A 19,604-nucleotide genomic window follows, 5' to 3' on the forward strand; every position below is an offset into this window, starting at 1 on the left:
TATCAGCACTTCTAACTTTTGTATTTGAAGTACTCAAATGTAAAATATCTGATTTGGTGGAAAAGATACTAGGCTCCTAGAATTTTAAGATTGGAGTTCAAGTCCTACCCTTTTTAACCTGTAATTATATGACCTTAGACAAGTCCTACTTTTCTTTGATGTCTTTTTTTTTAATCTGTAAAATGAGAATGCCTTAAACTGAATTCTGCCCAAATATCTGTTGTTTATTCAAAAATAGTTTTTGATATTCAGCATACATTTATTTACTCTTTGCCAGGTATTTAGTTAGCTTGGTACTGAAAAACTACGTTACTCCTCAGTTTTTTGTATATTTTACCACAATTTAAAAATTTTAAATACCTGCATACTGTCTGCAGTTGAAGATCTATAATCTAGAAGATGAACTAGTTCATTGGTGAGAGGTTAAGTAAATTCAGAATATGTAAACTTAGTTTGTCATTAAATAATACTGAATAATGTGTATAAAGTGTATAAATAAATACATGGAAAGTATCACTTTTTATTTCAAGGAACAGTGGTTTAATCAGATTTAAAAGATAACATTAAGAGTCTAAGGCAGGCCCTGCAACCTTTTCTCTAAAGTGCCAGATATAGTAGATATTTTAGACTTTGTGTACCATATGGTCTCTGTTACAAGTTATTCAGCTCTGCCATTGTAGCTCAAAAGCACCCTTAAACAGTACATGAACATATGGGTATGGTCCTGTGACAGTAAAACTTAATTTATAGAAACAGGCTTTGGGCTGGATCTACAAGGGAGTAAAAGTAATTTGCAAATGTGAGGTATGTGTAGTAAGTAATCCTAAATTTTCTTAGGAAAGGAAATTAGCTATAGTGATCTGAAAAGAGATGGAATTTTAACTGGCTGTATAAACTAGATAACTTTTAGACTTGCAGAAGGAGTTGTAAGTTAGGGATTGGCATCAAACCTGATCCATAGAAGGCTTCAAGAAAATACGTTTAAGAAAGAATAAATAGATGAATTTCGTGGAGATGAAGGTTTGAGAAGACTTGTCAGAGAACTGTGTTAGGACCAAAGTATAGAGTGCAGGACCTTCTATGTCAATTTTAATTTTATCTGGAGGCAATTTAAAAGAATGAGTTATAAGTTGAAAGCAGTATTTTAGAAATACTGGTCACTGTCCTGGATTATTTTGGAGGGTGGAGCTGATAGAAGTGCTGGAATTTGTCTATTGTAATTGTCTTTTCTTGTAGTTTTCAAAGCCTAAATCAGCACAGTAATTGTTGGACTAGAAAAGTAAAGAGGTGGTCTTGTGCTTGCCTCAGACTTGTAAATCACCTAGTAGAATGAAATGAATGAATTTAAAAAGTATAAATAATGACTACAAGTGGATTATCTTGCTTTTGATGTATTCTTGGTTATACAACAGTTTTTAATCTATTTGAATATTGGATTACATACTAAAAAGTAAATGAAAATTACTCCTGAGACATATAGGAGTTTATAGTTTACCAGTCATTCTGACTTCTTCTTTCTCTTGTAGTTACCTTATACTATTTTTAAAAACTTTATGGGACTAGGAAAGGTAATTTGCTGGCTAAAAGTTAATACAATAATGAGCATGAAACATAATGCTAGTTTGCAAGTACATTTGAATTGCTGAATGAAGTGACTAAAACTTAAGTTGCACAAGAAATACATGTTAAGGTGTATTATGGTACAAAGACATGCCTAAATTGAAAGATGTGATGGAGATTCTTTCTTTTTCTTTTAAGATTTGTTTACCCGAGGTATTGATATACAAGCTGTGAATGTGGTAATAAACTTTGACTTCCCAAAGCTGGCAGAGACCTATCTCCATCGTATTGGAAGATCAGGTAAGGAAAAGGAAGATGTTCTTCACAGGAGTGTTTTGAGAAGTATAATCACTAAATTCTGTTCTTTTGTGAAGTAGAGTGTAGTAACAATGAGAACAGTGAATTAAAATTTAGTTTTTTTATTTCTAATTTTTCTAGAGCATTTAAGAAAAGTTAAAATATTTTGACTGTATGCTGGAATTGATAGAAAATTCACAAATGAGATCCTCACTTTTCTTATTAGGTAGTGCAGTCTATACTGTTTAGTATCTGTATTTTGGCAACTTTTGACACAAATGAGCCTCTTTTATCATTTGAAAAAGGCCTATAAATAGGGTACTGCTTTGGGCTGTGAAATCTGAAGGCATGGTGGTGTGTATATGAGACCTTAAGTGGTTTTATACACTGAGAATGGGACTGAACAAAACTGTTAATAATCTGGTATGCTTTTGCCACTGAGAGATTTGCACATACATATCGATTCTAATATTTAACTCCTTTTTTAAAAATTGATTAATGTTTTTTCATTAGGTCGCTTTGGTCATCTTGGCTTAGCCATCAACTTGATCACATATGATGATCGCTTCAACCTGAAAAGTATTGAGGAGCAGCTGGGAACAGAAATTAAACCGATCCCAAGCAACATTGACAAGAGCCTGTATGTGGCAGAATACCACAGCGAGCCCGTGGAGGACGAGAAGCCCTAACAAGCATGTGCGTACTCTGCACAGCGCTAGGGAGCATAGTGGTGAAAGAAAGGAAAGAAAGCAAGATCCTCCTTCCTGGAGGAAATTTGCTGTTACACCACACGTACTAGCAGAGACAGCGTAGAACCTGTTGGCATGAATGATGGTAAACCGGGTGTGCTTGGGGGAAGTTGTGGTCTCCTGAGAGAATCCATGGATACTGTTCTTGAATGCAGTTTTCCTGTATGATGTGATCCATGAGCAGTACTTAAGACAAATCCAGACTTCAAAATAAAGCAAAGTAGAATCTTTTTCTCAGCAACTTGAAGATGAAAATAATTTTTTTTGGTCTTTTATCAGCCGTTCTTCTTTTGTTAGTATCACTCTTAATTTCTACTGGATGTTGTAGTAAATCAAGATAATTACCTGAAGTACCTCGTTGCCAAATGTGTAATCAGGTTGTGAGGATAATTGTCTTTTTTTAAATACCCACTCTGGTTTCCTGTACCACTCTCTCTTTTCATTGGTGGACTATTGGGCTTTGCTAGCAGTGCTCAAAAGAAGACCCAACATCAAGGAATTCAGGCTGTTTTGCAGTTTTTTCCAAGGGAAGTCTTTTATTTGAGAGGTGGTAATTTTTACATTACCAATGAGTATTTTACCTGTTTTTTTGTGTGTGTGTGTTTTTTTTAAGATTTTACTTATTTAAGACAGCACAAGCAGGGTGGGGGAGGGACAAGCAGACTCCCTGCAGAGCAGCAGCCGCCACCCCCCCATCCCTACCCCCACCCCCCACCACCTCTCACCCCTGTGACCTGAGCCAACCGATGCGATGCTTAATCGTGGAGCCCCATAAGCCTGTTACTCTAAGTTTCTGAATTACTCTTCACTTTAGTTTTCTTTCTTTCTTCTCCCGCCCCCCCCCCCCCCCCCCCCGCCCCCTTAAATGTCAAACAAAATCCTCAGGCTAATATAAAAGTAGCCAATGTTTGCTGGTATCCTGGCAAGCTATCAAATTTGTGGATGTTTAAAAAAAAATAGTTTCAATTTATTAAAAAAAAATAAAAATAAATAAATAAAATAAAATAGTTTCTTTTTTTTTTTTTTTTTAAGATTTTATTTATTATGAGAGAGACACAGGCAGAGAGAGAAGCAGGCTCCGTGCAGGGAGCCCAACACAGGACTCGATCCCAGGTCTCCAGGATCACACCCTGGGATGAAGGCAGTGCTAAACTGCTGAGCCACCCGGGCTGCCCAGTTTCTCTTGATTTAACTGTTTTGGATATCAGAATTTAGAGGCTCTTGCTCTATCTCTGGGATTCCTAGCAGAAATGCCTTAATTCTAAGTGGATTCTACAGCAGGCAAAGGCTCAGTAGAAGCCACTCCACAGAGCATTTGAGATGGAGATTGTGAAAATCTAGGTATCTTGGTTCATATTGTCTTCACAAAAGTTAATTTTAGATTTCTTCCTTCTTCCTTTAGGCTTTCACAAACTACAGAAGGCTCGTTTGGATCTGTGACACATCGTTTGGGGGGGATGCTCTTCTCTTTGTGGGTTTTTCATCTTCTTTTATTTTGGAACTATGAAGACTTAAAAGAGCTCAGACATTTTTTTCTTTTTTTTAACTGGTGAAGAGAAAAAGCTGAAAAGAAGGAATTTACCTTTTTTGTTCCACTTGTTTGCACTGTGTGCTGACTGAACATTAGTTGCACTAACTGCTGGTTTTTAAAAAATATTTTCTGGGGAAGGGGGACAAGGAAGGAGGAGAAAGAAGAGAAGGGGAGAAACCCTAAAAAGAGAAGAATCTTGATGAACACACAAGCTTGTCTACAATTTCAAAATTCTCCAACAGCTGACTCTTGAGTGCATTTCAACTTCTCCCTAATTACTCATCCGTTTTTTAAGCCTGAAGAGCTTATTACTTATTTGTGCGAAGTGCCTTATGCTATGAGACCATTCAGAATATCATCTTTTAGACACAGCCCAAGAAATCAACAATAGTAGTTCTTTCCTTTTTTTATTTTTTTTTTCCTTCCTATCTTTTTAAAATTTTTGTCTTTTCATTTTGATTTCAAGTTGGAGTCTCTCTCTTCCCTTTTTACCCGATACTCAAGCCCAGGGCTGGAAGATGACACGTATTAGTAATGTTAAACACCATTCTCTTTTTCTTTATGTGGAGGAGTTGATATGCAACTGCAGTTCATCCGCACTGTAAATACATGTATTTAAAAAAAAAAAAAAACAATCCCAAGTAAAAATTTCTTCTGGGCTGAGTAGATTACAACATCATCGCTCCCAAAGGAAAGAGCAGTCTATCATTGCAGGAGCCATATGACAAGCCTTTGTGCTCTATAGCAGAACACTAAAGACTGGTTTACATACGCTTCCATTAGCAGTTATGGCACTTGATGTGTAGACATGTCAGAGCCTTGACCCTCTTTCCTCTGTGGCAAAGCGTGTCCCATAGAAAATTGGGTGTGTATACTTGTATAAACTTTGTAAATAAGTTTTTTTCTGGGTTCATATATATATATACATATATATATATTTTTTTTTTGGATGAAGGTTGCTGGGATTAAGGGGATTAGAATGATTATGGGAGCAGCTAAAGATGAGAGGGGCTCAGTTTTCCGCAACACTAAATTCTAAAAAGTACTTTGGCCTCTAGTAGAGAGAGCAGACCTCTGTGGTGACCCTGTGTTGGAAGAGGGACCTGGAAGTCTGGGATTTATTGTTTGCTGCCACACTGTATCATCTAATACCTTTGGAGAACACCTGCCAGAGAGAGCAAAGAAACTTCAGAAACCTATAACTCAAGATGTTATTTTTGAGAAGCTCTCTCTGATTTTGCTTCTTCCTCCCCTTTTAAAGAAAGTTTGAGGAACTTTTCAAGCTCAGCAAAAGGGGACAAAGATTAATCTCCCTTGCAGTGTGGAAATTCAGTTGCGTGGCAGTGTCTAAGCAGTATATGTACAAAGCATGGATTTTGCATTTCAGAATATTAGCCAGTACCAGCTTTGGTAATGTTAGCAGTTCTGGAGCTTACTTTCTGTGGATCACTTCCTGTACTGTGTAAGTGTGTTGCCCTCTGCCCACCTTGATACATAAACTTGCAGGAATGGGCAACTCCTGAGAGCTGTTAACTTTCATGCTAAAGAAAGCTGCTTGCCATCCTCTTGCTTTGTGACAAGAATTATCTGTCATTTTGCATTGTAAATTGCTGGCAAATGCTTTACAGTCAATAGTGTTGCTTTAAATTGTGCCCCTCCCAACATGCTTGATGTTTGGCCTGATCTCCAGGCAAAAGGAGTGAGATGAATCAAAACCAGTGAACTTTTTTTTTTAAATGTTTTTAATTCCCTTTTAACCCAGTGTACTAGGTCAATCAGGAGGCATCTAGGGTTTAAAAAAAAAAAAAGCAAAAAATAAAATGAAAAAAATTTGTTTTCCATATTCCATTTTTTCGAAACCCTAAAATATTACAAGAGAAGTCCTGCATATGCTTTCGTGCTTAACTCGTGGATAAAAAAATCAATTATTCAAAGTTGCTTTTTTTTTTGACTCTTGCGTAGTTCTAAGCAAAACTATTTTGTGACTCACCCAAAACTCCTTAGGATCAAAATCCTACAGATGCCTCCTGATAAGACATAGCCCTAACTCCTTAAAAAATCTGTAGCAAGAGCTGCACAGTACAAACCCAAAAAGAATAAGCTCATTTATTTGGTATCCAAGCTATGTTCTATCCAGCCAATGTTGGTTACTAAATACAAGCCCTAATTAAGAAAATAATTCTTTTCCAGGGAGGGGTGGGTGGGGGAGGGAATTTAGAAGGCATCAACTTTTGACCAAAAATATCTTGCCCTTGTACTGATGCAGCTCTCTCTTTCTTCCCCACCTCTGGCGAGATAAGAGGGATCATTCATTATAGAAGAAAAGCAAGAAAGGCTTGTAAATGCAATTTGATATCTCGCTAGAGAGAGAGTAGGTGACAAAAACAGCGCAGTCTCGTTTGCTATCCTCAGACTGCCCGGTGCCACATGCCTGTGGGTCCCTCTTAAAGCACAGACTTAATTGAAAGTATTACTGAAGTATATAGCCTCTGATGAGGAGTGGCACTTAAACTATCTGGGACACCACTATTGGACACAGTTCTGTAGAGGCAGCTGTCCAGTTTTGGTGCTGGACTCTTGAATAGGAATTATTAAATGGAAAGATGCTCTAAGGACTAGGTCAAGGCCTAGTCTTTTTTTTTTTTTCCTTTTTTTTAAGTCCCCCCCTCACTATAAGAAGCATTGTTATTAGAAATTGTTTTTGTGTTCTTTCCACTATTGGGTGTCTGTTTTCAGTAATGGTAATATTTTTTCCAGTGATTCATTTGGATGAAACTTTTCCCTATTTTTAATATTTAAATTATGTCCAACTCACGGTTTTGCCTGTGGTTGTAGTTGTGTAATGGGTTATGGACTGTTACACACCTTGCTGCCTCTGGGCCTGTGTTTTGTTTTTCTCTTCCCATACATTCCAACGGAGAAACTTTCTTGTCTTTCCCTTGGGAACAGAATAATCTAAGGGAGAAGCAAATCTAAATATATTTCTCAATTATTTTCACGTTGGCCCCAGCATCATAATATGGGTGGGCCCCAATGGCTAAGGGGCGGGGGGGGGGGGGGAGGAATTGGTTATCAGTATTTGTTTTCAGAATGAGATGGGAGCATCTTTCCTTTGCTGTGTGCTTTGTGTTTGATACCATCATGGTTGAGTTAGAACCAGACAACTCAACACAAAGCCTTGAGTGTGAATTTGTTGGAATCAAAACATCTCATTCTGATCACTTGGTTTCATTTGGGGTTTTTTTTTGTGTTTTTTTTTTTTTTGTTGTTGTTGTTTTTTTTTTTTTAATAGGGGTGGGAGGGAGGTTACTATGCCCCAAAAGGGAGGGTGTCTGCACTAAGGATTTAGAAACACTTTGGAAACTCATAACCTCATCAGAAATGGCCTTTAGCCACACTCCTGACCTTCTAGATGAGTACAAAAAGATGAAATGATTTTTGGGAATTAAGCCATTTATTTTAATTTCCTACTTTTTTCAGTGTTCTGTGTATCTTAAAAATTGTTACTGTGGAATCATTTTCTGACAAAATACTTTTGTCAAGCAAAATTTTTGGCTTCATGGGAGCTGAAGTCCGTCAATGTTTTGGTGAAATTAAGTGGACTTTGGTGAGCTTATAGTTCTACTTTATATCCTTAAAGATATGTTTTTTAAAACTCCCCAAAAAAATCTCTGGTCTAAAAACTCATCTTTGGGGTAAAGAGTTAAGTGTCCAAAGGTTACAACAGTTCATGAGGTTAGAGGGAGCTAGCCTGGCACCTGGACTCTGCCCCTCCACAGCTGACAGATTCCAGCAGAAGTGTGTTTAAATTCTCCAGTAGACAGTACTGGGCAGGGCAAGGGAGGGGGTAGGGCTGGGTTATTAAGATACAGGCTTCTGTATTTTAACCAATGGTTGTGGGGGAGGGGTGCCTGGAGAAAACAAAGTCACTTCCCTTTTTTGAAACAAAACTAAAACTTGAAAAAAATTATTTTTGTTTAGTAAAAATGGGGTAGAATTCCAATGTCCCTAGCCACAAGGGACCAGTTCCACTGAGAAATGAACAGTGGGGACTCAAAAATTTGAAAACATTTGGGGAAAGGGAAAATTGGCTTTCTGTTAATTGGCAAATGTTCCAGTGGGACTCTGTTTTTGTTGGGATGTGTTATGTTGTATGTACACATATATATGGACCAGAGTCTGCTGAGTTTATAAGGTTCAGGAAAAAAAATGGTTGATAAAATCTTGGTTTTTGTTAATTTATCTCAATAAAAGCCCACTGGAACTCCAACTGTGTGTGTGCAGTGTGTCTTTAGGCTGTGTTTAGGAATCCTTGTTTAAGAACATTTTACTAAAGTAATGGACCCGGTAAGGCAGTAGGACATTGTCAGCACTGCTCCTGTAAACCAGTTGAGTAAAGATTATTTAAGACTGAACCTACCTATGAATGGAATGTGTGCAAAGAAGTGCAAGATAACTGATGAAAGAAATCAAAAGACCTAAGCAAGAAATTCAGACAACTTCAAGTTCAACACAGCCCCTTGTTCTAACCCCAAAAGAAATACTTAGGTATAACTAACAAAATGTGAACAACACTTAATACACTGAAAGCCGCAAAATCTGCTGATGAAAGAAATTGAGAGATGCCATGTTCGTGGATTACAATGCAATAACAATTTTGAAAAAAATTGAAGGGCTTACTGACCTGTTTTTTTTTTTTAACCTGTTTTCAAGACAACTACACCAAAGTTGTAAATGCAGTTAACTACATTGTCTATGAAGAAATGTAGGGGGACTTCAACCTTTCAGTCTAAAGAGCAGAGAAGAGATTGCAAAAATTAGTGCCACTGACAGAGACTTGAAACACTAGTCATTCTTACTCTATCTTCAACACACGTTTGGTCTGTGCAGACAACAAATGGATTATAGAGGAGGTATAGTGATTATCATAAACATTATTAGCCAGGTGATGATTTCCATTGCAACTGCTATTCCAGATGTGTGTTTTTGCTGAAGAAAATCAAATTCTCTGCCACCTGGAATGTAGCTACTGATGAATGTTTTTCCCCCTCTAAACATTGTAAAGGCAAACCTATTTGCAATCAGCTCTCTGGACCAACAGTACAACATGTATGTCAGGCCTCTTTTACTCCTCTAATCTACAGAGACTGATCATCTCTGAATTCTACAGGATATGCGGCCCACTACAATATGGACATGGTGAGCAGAATATAGCATCTACCTGGATACTTTGGTAAAACTCAAGCATGCTAGAGGATAGGAACTAGATTTCACAGAAAATCATGGACTTGAATCAATGAAATTCTAGGGATCCAACGGACCAGGACATGTTGCAACATCCCTTTCTAGGGGTAGGACAAATTGCTACCTCTGGCCTCTCCTACGACTAAGAAAGAAGTATAATGCGTAGTGGGCTTTTTTGGAAATTTTTTTAAGATTTTATTTATTCACGAGGGACAGGCAGAGGGAGAAGCAGGCTCCCTAAGGGGAGCCACTTGCAGAATCCCAGGATCACACCCTCAGCCAAAGGTAGATGCTCAACCACTGAGTAACCCAGGCGCCCCTTTGGATTTTGAAGGCAATATATAGTGAGTGTGTCACTCTTTAGTCATTTGCTGAGAAATCAGAATTGTTGCCATTTTTAAGAGTGGTCCAGAACAAGAGAAGGCTCTGCAAAAGGTCCAAGCTGCAATACAGGTTGCTTTGCCACTAGGGCCTTATGATCTAGCAGACCCAATGATCTTGAAGTACGTATGGCAAATAGGGATGCTCGAATAGAGACTTTGGCAGTCTCCTTTCTGTGAATGACAGCACAGTCCTTTAGGATTTTCAAGAAAAGCTATCCTCTGAAGAAAAAGTACTCCTCCTTTTAAGAAACAGTTTCTAGCTTGCTATTGAGCCTTAGGAAGGACTGATTGACCACCAAGCATTCCCAAATTATCTGAATTGCCCATCATAATTGGATGTTGCCTGACTCATCGTCATAAGACAACTTTGGGTTTTGCTTAATTCCCAAGAAAGAAATGCTTCCTCCAGAGAACTCAGCAGAGGTTCCATTAAACTGAAAACTGAGATTGCCACTTAGGACTTGTGCCTGCTTTGTGCTTCTCTTGCTAATGAACCAGCAAGCAGCTTTGTGGTGATTGATCCAAGTTTGAAAGGGGAAATTGGGTTGTGATCACACAAAGAAAGGAAGAAATGTCTGGATTGCAGCAGATACGGGGCTACTCTTAATTTTACCATATAATGTGATAAAAGCTAGTGGAGGGCAGCCCCGCAGGCTCAGCAGTTTAGCACTGCCTTCAGCCCAGGGCATGATCCTGGAGTCCCGGGATAGAGTCCCAGGTCGGGCTCCCTGAGAAGCATGGAGCCTGCTTTTCCCTCTGCCTGTGTGTGTGTGTGTGTGTGTGTGTGTCTCGTGAATAAATAAAATCTTAAAAAAAAAAAAAAGCTAGTGGAAAACTACAACTTAGTGCAGGCTGGACTAATAAGAGCTCAGATTCTACAGGAATGAAGGTTTGGGTCATTCTACCACGCAAGGAATTAGGACTATCCAAGGTACTTGTGCAGGGCAAAGGAAATACGGAATGGGTAGTGGAAGAAGGAAGTTACAGATACCATTTATGACCAGTTGTAGAAATGAGTATAACATGAGTATTTCTTATTATAAACTTATCAGGTATGTATCAACTAATTCTTTTTCTCTTCTCTCATTCTACCATCCAAAAAGTATTAATAGAGATGAGAGGGGATTTTGACTTTAGAAAAGGCTTGAACATCACCTGGAAATAATGTGACATAAGAGTTTGTATTCTCTTTTGGGGAGATGGTTAGCATGTTCTTGATTTAAGTAGGCTTTGTGCTCAACGTGGAGCTTGAACTCATGACTTCAATATTGGATGCATGCTCTACCAACTTAGCCAACCAGATATCCCTGTTTTTTTGGGTTTTTTTTTTTTGATGAACTATGCATGAAGTATGTTAATCAGAAGTATGATTTGCTGTTTATTTGGAAGTTTAATATGGTTAAAAGAGGTGTGACCAAATGTCAGCTTAATATAGGATGGAACTTTGTGGTTTTATAATTTGTCTACAGAGCTAATCTAGATTTACATTTCCCAGAATCCCCTTCCTTCTTTGGGTAAGAGATCAAAGTTGTCCCAATGAAAATTTGCACAAGATTTGGGAGGTGGGACTAAGGCAGCTAACATTAACAATCTGAAGGTCATTGTGGTCAGAGATGCTAGAAAGGTGCCAGAAAGTTCCATTTCCTCTTGCTTTTTTCCCTCGTTTTGCATCCTTGTTCTTGCTCCATGCCCAGCTTTTCCTTATTACTAGTTCTGCTGAATGACAGCAACCCCAGACCACTTGGCTGTGAATTCACAGTGTAGCTATGAAGAGACAACAGCTTTCAATCGTCTATTCCAGTCCCTTCTGTGATCCCATTCCAGCAGCTGATATGCCTCCCAGATTTCCCTGAAAGCACTAACTTGTTCACTAACTTGTACTGAATCTCCCTAGTGTTTAAGAGAGCTGACTGGTGATTTTTCCCCTGGTTTTCCAACACCCTCTTTTGGACCATTATTTCCAGTGTCTCCTCTAGTTATGTAAAGCAGTGACTCTCACACATCAACATGTATCTGAATCACCTGGAAGGCTTTTTAACACGTTTCCTGAGTCTCACCTTCAGAGCTTCTGATTCAGTAGGCCTGTGATGGGGCCTAGATATTTACATTCCTAACAAACTCTCAAGTAATGCTGACAATTGTTGTTGGTTAGGGACCACACTTTGATAACCACTGGAATAAAATTCCTGTAATACAAAGAATTCTTTGTAATATCCACTGTAGTTCTCCTTCCTTGATTTAATTCTGGCCAATACAGAGCCCTAGAGACATAGGAGAAGAAAAGAAATGTAAAACTATAAATGTGCAATTAGGAACATGCCAGTGGAGGTTGGGGAAAAGGGCTACTGCCTTCCACTTCCTGCCAAAGAAAAAGTAACAGTGACCAGATCTACTCCCTTTCCTGAAACAACCAACCATGGATATGAAGCAATAGTTTTTAAGACACTGGACATCAGCCAGTGAAAGGCAGTGAAACCTAAAGAGGAGAAAGTGAGATAAGCCCTATAGTTATGATCACCAAACTTACTGTCCTGAAAGAGTTTCTGCCATGATGCAGGAAAGGGAGCCAACAAACTGAGTTGAAGAAAGAGTGAATTCTGAGAAGGCGAAGCAGATGGGAGTTTACAGGACACGGTACCAGAGAGGAGAGAGCTGCACAGAAAAAGAACTTCAGAGATGTGCTGAGAGTCCTCTAGGGTTTTTCTTTTCTTTTCTTTTCTTTTTTTTTTTTAAAGATTTTACTTATTCATGAGAGACACACACAGAGAGAGGCAGAGACATAGGCAGAGGGAGAAGTAGGTTCCATGCAGGAAGCCCAATATGGGACTTGATCCCAGACTCTGGGATCATGCCCTGAGCCAAAGGCAGATGCTCAACCGCTGAGCCACCCAGGTGTCCCTCCCCTACAGTACTGATCAGCCCAAGCATGTGCAGAAACTACCTGAGGCAGAAGAAAGAACCACTCAAAAGAATTAGGGGGAAGAGTGCCCAATGCTCAAATGGGGTTGGAAGTGTTCTCTTCCCATCAGGCAGATTGGAAAACTTCATGATTCATGGGGCATGGGATAGAGTACTCAGAAAGGTCTTGGCTCAGTAATGGAAAATAGAGTGAGCACAGATATGGTTCCATTTATCAAATCTTAAAAAACAATACCTGAAAGCATCAAACACTTTCCAAATAACCCAGATCGAAGTTCAAGAATATTTATAGGAGTATAAAAACTGTAGCACCCAACAAGGTAAAATTCCTAATATCTGGCAGCTGTTTTTTTTTAAAAAAAATATGCCAAAAAAGCAGAAAAGTATGACAGGATAAGGAGAATCATCAGTCAGAACTGACCCAGATATTAGAATTACCAGACAAGGACATTAAAACAATTATAACTCTGTCCCAGATAGTCCAAAATTTAAGTAAAGAGAAGATGCTGAAAAATCAAACCAAAAAACAGAAAGAAAAAAAAACCCTCCAACTTCTAGAGATGAAAACTACAATGTCTGAGATGAAAATTTTACTGGAGCAGATGGACAGCAGATTAGACACTGCAGAAAAAAAGATGAGTAACCGGGGATCCCTGGGTGGTGCAGTGGTTTAGTGCCTGCCTTCAGCCCGGGGCGTGATCCTGGAGTCCTAGGATCGAGTCCCATGTCGGGCTCCCTGCATGGAGCCTGCTTCTCCCTCTGCCTGTGTCTCTGCCTCTCTCTCTCTCTCTCTCTCTCTCTCTCTCTGTCTCTCATGAATAGATGAATAGGGTCTTAAAAAAAAAAAAAAAAAAGATGAGTAACCTCGAAGACGTAGCAATAGAGATAATCCAAAATGAAAAAATCTGTTTAATGAACAGATTATCAGTGAGCTATAGAACAATTTCAAGTGGCCTAATATCTGTGTAATATGTGTCCTTAAAGATGGGGAGAAGTAAGGGGTAGAAAAAATTTTTGAAGGAATAATGGTTCAAATTTTAAAAATTTGATTAAAACTATAAACCCACAGATCCAAGAATCTCAATTAAACCTAAGCACAAGAAATATGAAAACTATAAGATATATCATAATCAAATTGCTCAAAACCAAAGATAAAGGAAAATTTATAAGCATCTAGAAACACACACACATGTACAGAGGAGCAAAACTAAAAATGAGAGATTCCTTATCAAAAAAAGCGAGAAGTCAGTAAAGCAATATCTTTAAAGTACTAAAAGAAAAAAACCATTGACCTTGAATTTTATACCCATTAAAATACATTTAAGGGATCCCTGGGTGGCGCAGCGGTTTAGCGCCTGCCTTTGGCTCAGGGCGCGATCCTGGAGACCCGGGATCGAATCCCACATCGGGCTCCCGGTGCATGGAGCCTGCTTCTCCCTCTGCCTGTGTCTCTGCCTCTCTCTCTCTCTCTGTGACTATCATAAATAAATAAAAATTTAAAAAAAAATAAAAAATAAAATACATTTAAAAATGAAGACTAAATAAATTTTCAGACATACAGAAGCTAAAGGAATTCATTATTACCAGACCCACACTGTAAGAAGTACTAAAGGAAAAGCCAAGATGAAATAAAATCAGGGGCTCCTGGGTGGCTCAGTGGTTGAGCATCTGCCTTTGGCTCAGGGTGTGATCCTGGGATCCTGGGCTCGAGTCCCATGTTGGGCTCCCTGCATGGAGCCTGCTTCTCCCTCTACCTGTGTCTCTGCCTCTCTCTCTCTCTCTGTGTGTGTCTCTCATGAATAAATAAAATATTTAAAAAATAAATAAAATCATGTGGAAATATGGATCTAGATAAAGGAAGTAGACACTAAAAAGGGTAACTACATGGATAAACATATTTTATTATTATTTTAGTACCTTTAAAAGGTAATTTGTTTAAACAAAAATAATAAAAATGTAGTGTGGGATTTTAAATATATATAAAAGGATGAGGGCACACCTGGGTGACTCAGTCAGTTAAGCATCCAATTTTTTTTTAAAGATTTTATTTATTTATCCATGAAAAACACACAGAGAGAGAGGTAGAGACACAGACAGAGGGAGAAGTAGGCTCCATGCAGGGAGCCCAATGTGAGACTCGATCCCTGGACCCCAGGATCATGCCCTGGGCCAAAGGCAGGCACTAAACCGCTGAACCATCCAGGGATCCTCTAAGTGTCTAATTCTTGATCTCAGCTCAGGTCTTGATCTCAGGGTCATGAGTTCAAGCACTGAACTGGGTTCCAAACTGGACATGGAAACCACTTAAAAATTATATGTAAAAGGATGGACTATCTGGCTGGTTCAGCTGGTAGAGCATGTGACTCTTGATCTTGGGGTTTTGAGTTTAAGCCCCACATTGAGTGTGGAGATTGCTTAAAAATAAAATCTTAAAAATATATATATGTATAAAAGGAAAATGCCAATGATAGAAAATCATGAGGGAAGAAATGGAAATGTTCTATTGCAAGGTTCTAATTCTATACTTACACTGGGATAATATCACTTGAAAGTAGACTGTGATGAATTATGATGCATTCTGTAAACAACAAGCAACCACTAACCTAACAAAACACAGAGTTATAGCTAATGAGCCAGAAAAGGAAATAAAATAGAATCATAAAAAAAAAAAAACACAGTTCATCCAAAGAAGGCTAAAAATAAGAAAAAGGGGGTAAAAAGAATATATGGAACAATAGAAAATGCATAGCAAGCTGACAAACATAAACCTAATCTTATCAATAATCAGATTAAATGTGATAGTACTACATATCCATTTGGATGACTAATATTAAAAAGACAATGTCGAGGTGCCTGAAAGGTTCAGTCAGTTAAGCATCTGCCTTCGGCTCAGGTCATGATTCCAGGGTCCTGGGATTGAGTCCCATGTTGGGCTCCCTGCTCAATGGGAAGTCTCCTTCTCCCTCTCCCTCTGCCCCTTCTCACCCCCACTTATGTGAACACTCTCTCTCTCCCTCTCAAATAAATGGATAAATCTTTTTTTCTTTAAGATTTTATTTATTTAGGGATCCCCGGGTAGCTCAGCCGTTTAGCACCTGCATTCAGCCCAAGGTGTGATACTGGAGACCTGGGATCAAGTCCCACATCAGGCTCCCTGCATGGGGCCTGCTTCTCTGTCTGCCTGTATCTCTGCCTCTCTCTCTCTCTCTCTCTCTCTATGTGTGTGTCTGTCATGAATAAATAAACAAAATCTTTAAAAAAAAAAAGATTTTATTTATTTATTCATGAGAGAGGCAGGGACATAGGCAGAGGGAGAAGCAGGCTCCTCGCAGGGAGCCCGATGTGGGACTCGATCCCTGGACCCCAGGATCATGCCCTGAGCTGAAGGTGGATGCTCAACAGCTGAGCCACCCAGGGGCCCCAATGAATAAATACTAAAAAAAAAAAAAAAAAAAAAAAAAAAAAAAAAAAATGTTAGCAAGGTTGTGGAAGAACTGGAACTCTTCTATGTTTTTTGTGGGAATGTAAATGAAAAGCAGGCTGACAGTTTCTTTTAAAGTTAAATAAAATGGGGTGCCTGGGTGGCTCAGTGGGTTGAATGTCTGCCTTTGGCTCAGGTCATGATCCCAGGTCCCTGGGATCAAGTCCTGAGTCAGGCTCCCTGTTCAGTGGGAAGTCTGCTTCTCCATGTCCCTCTCTGCCTCCCCCTTGCTCGTGCTCTCTCTCTCTCTCTCTCTCTCTCTCTCTCTCTCTCTCTCAAATAAATAAATAAATAAAATCTTTTTTAAAAAGTTAAACATATACCTACCATATGATCCAGCCATTCCACTCTAACTATTTATCCAAGAAAAACAAAAGCATATGTCCATATAAAGTCTTGTATATGAATGTTCAGAGCAGGTTTATTTGTAATAGCCAAAAAGTAGAAAAAGTCAAAATATATATACATATCAACAGACTATAAATAAACAATGGATGGGTTGTGTAGGTGCCTCAGTGGTTGAGCGTCTGCCTTCGGCCCAGGGTGCGATCCTGGGATCCGGGGATCAAGTCCTGCATCGGGCTCCCTGCATGGAGCCTGCTTCTCTCTCTGCCTATGTCTCTGCCTCTCTCTGTGTGTCTCTCATAAATAAATAAATAAAATCTTTAAAAAACAACACAATGGAATATTACTCAGCAATAAAGACTGAACTATTAATACACAAAACAACATGACTGAATCTCAAAATAGCTATGATGAGTGAAAGAAGGTGGACAAAAAGTACATGCTGTATGATTCTATATAAAAAATAAAATTCGGGGGCAGCCTGGGTGGCTCAGTGGTTTATCGTTTGTCTTCGGCCCAGGGCATGATCCTGGAATCCCGGGATCGAGTCCCATGTCGGGTTATCTGCATGGAGCCTGCTTCTTCTCCCTCTGCCTGTGTCTCTGCCTCTTTCTCTCTCTGTGTCTCTCATGAATAAATAAATAAAATATTTTTTTAAAATAACAAATAATAAGATTCGGGCAGCCCGGATGGCTCAGCAGTTTAGCACCGCCTTCGGCCCAGAGCCTGATTCTGGAGACCTGGGATCAAGTCCCACGTCGGGCTCCCTGCATAGAGCCTGCTTCTCCCTCTGCCTGTGTCTCTGCCTCTCTCTCTCTGTGTGTCTCTCATGAATAAATAAATAAAATCTTAAAAAAAATTCTAGAAAATGCAAACTAACTTATGATGACAAGAAGCAGATCAGTGGTTGCTTGTGGGGGGAGAGATGGGAGGGAGGAAAGGATCATAGGTATGTGCTGAAACTCCTGGGAGTGGTACATATATTCATTACCTTGATTGTGATGATGGTTTAACCCATTAAAACATTAAATTGCACACTCTCAATATCTGTAGTTTATTGTGAGTGAATTACACTTCAGTAAATCTATTTTTAAAGTATAGTGCATATAGGGAGAACCAGAAAGCCTTAGGGAAGTTCTGAATGAATCATATGTCACAGGGCACATAGAGCTGCAGACCAAAACCTGGACTGATTGTAAGGACTACAACGTTGCAGCACATATTTGAACTCTCAATCCTACAAAGCCTCTTACATTACAGAAGGACATGGTCTGAGATACAAGATGAAGCTTTTAGACATACATCAACCAGACTAAATCCTGAACTTTCTCCACTCTTTAAGCAATGGCTGCACATAGTGCTTCTTTCCAAAGAGGACAGTATGGAAAGAAAGGAGGAAAACAATAACTTGATAGTGGAGAAAACTGACAAACACAACTTTGGCCTGGTGACCTAGGTCAGGATCAACAGTGAAAAGTCATGTTGATAGTATGTACTGTGATATGAGGTGATGAGAATGGCACTTTACGTCTTGTGGTTCTTCCTCCCCCAAACCCACGACCCTAGTATAGCCATGAGAAAAACACCAGACACTTCAAATTAAGGGACATTCTACAAAATACTTGACCAGTATCCCTCAACACTGTAAAGGTCATTAAAAACAAACAAACAACAACAACAGAAAAAAAAACAAGGAAAGTTTGGGGTGCCTGGCTGGCTCTGCTACTCTTGATCTCTGGCTGGTGAATTGGAGCCTGGTGTTGGGAGTTGAATTAACTGAAAAAATTTTTTAATTTAATTTAAAAAACCAAAACCAAAACCAAAACCAAAACCAAAGAAAGTCTGAGAAATTGTCGCAGCTAACAGTTGCCTAAGGAGACATGATGACTAAATACAAAGTGGTATCCTGGATGATTTAGAAGAAAAAGAGGCATAAGTGAAAAACTGAGGAAATCTGAGTAAAATGTGGGCTTTAGTTACTAATCATGTTTCAATATTTGTTCATGAATGGTGACAAATATGCTGTAGGAATGTGAGATGTTAATAGTGGAACTGGGTGTAAGGTACATGAAAAGTCTCTATACTATCTTGGCAACTTCTCTGTAAGTCTTGAACTATTCTAAAATTATATTTTTTTAAGATATATTTATTTATTTGAGGGGGGAAGAGCAGAGGAAGAGAGAGAGAGAGAGAGAGAGAGAGAGAGAGAAACCCAAGCAGACTCCATGCTGAACACAGCGTCCAATGCATGCAGGGCTCTAACTCATGACCCTGACATCACGACCTGAGCTGAAACCAAGAGTTGGGCACTTAACCAACAGAGCCCCAAATTAAGTGTATTTTTTTTTATTGTAAAACCTCATAAATGGCTCTCTCTCAGAATTAGGTTGGGGACACCTTCAGATTCTAATGTTATAAGGCCAATAAAATCTCTCAAGGTCTTAAATAAATAAATTCCTAAGCCTCCAAACTCCCCTAAAAGCACTCCCCCCCCACACACACACTTTTCCAATCTTCCTTAACCCTGCCTGCCAAGGAGTAAACTTTTCCCTACATAAAAGCTTTTAAATGGCCATGTTGAGATAGCTAATTATCTCACAAGCAGATACGATTCTCCTCAGGCTCCACCTCTCATTGCCGCTAGGCCCATGATGACCGTCAGACCCCAACATAACTCATTCAGAGAGGTACAAGGCCTGGCTATACACCAAAGAGGTACAAGGTCTTGTTAATCTGTATCAGCAAAAATCCAGGGAGATACACATGCAAGTGAATTCTCAGCCTATCAGACTAAAGAGGGTGGAATATAAGACTTGATCCAGCCAAGTTCACTGATCGGTACAGTCACCTAATGCTTTGGCTGGAGCAGCCTTGAGTAGGATTTGTAATTTGCTAAATTGGCCAATGAAAGCCTGGACCTATTAGTGGCCTATAGCAGTGGCCCTTAAGAGATTTGAAGTGGGGTTCCCGGACTAGTAGTACCAGCAACACCTTGGATGTTGTTAGAAAGGCAGATTCACCGACCCCAACCCAGACCTCCCAAATCTGAAACTGCGGAGAAAGGGCCCAGCAATCTGTGTTACAAGTACCCTCCA

The 19,604-nt window shown here is 39.2% G+C and overlaps 1 protein-coding gene across 6 annotated transcripts in view; it reads left to right on the forward strand.

Annotated features, from left to right (window-relative positions):
• The window catches only part of DDX6 (DEAD-box helicase 6), a 33,427-nt gene extending 27,196 nt beyond the window's left edge, over window positions 1-6,231 (forward strand). For 5 of the 6 annotated variants that reach the window (XM_072729582.1, XM_072729579.1, XM_072729577.1 and 2 more), the window contains exons 12-14: window positions 1,759-1,860; window positions 2,371-2,553; window positions 4,009-5,034. In XM_072729582.1, coding sequence (XP_072585683.1) covers window positions 1,759-1,860; window positions 2,371-2,546 — 278 coding nt within the window. In that variant the 3' untranslated portion in view covers window positions 2,547-2,553; window positions 4,009-5,034. Of the gene's footprint in view, window positions 1-1,758; window positions 1,861-2,370; window positions 2,554-4,008 lie in introns of all 6 variants that reach the window. The other variant, XM_072729578.1, reaches the window with a different exon arrangement.
• Window positions 6,232-19,604: the final 13,373 nt, after the last annotated feature.

This window comes from Vulpes vulpes, chromosome 12 (assembly GCF_048418805.1).
Source record: "Vulpes vulpes isolate BD-2025 chromosome 12, VulVul3, whole genome shotgun sequence".
In the NCBI taxonomy this organism is placed as follows: Eukaryota; Metazoa; Chordata; class Mammalia; order Carnivora; family Canidae; genus Vulpes; species Vulpes vulpes.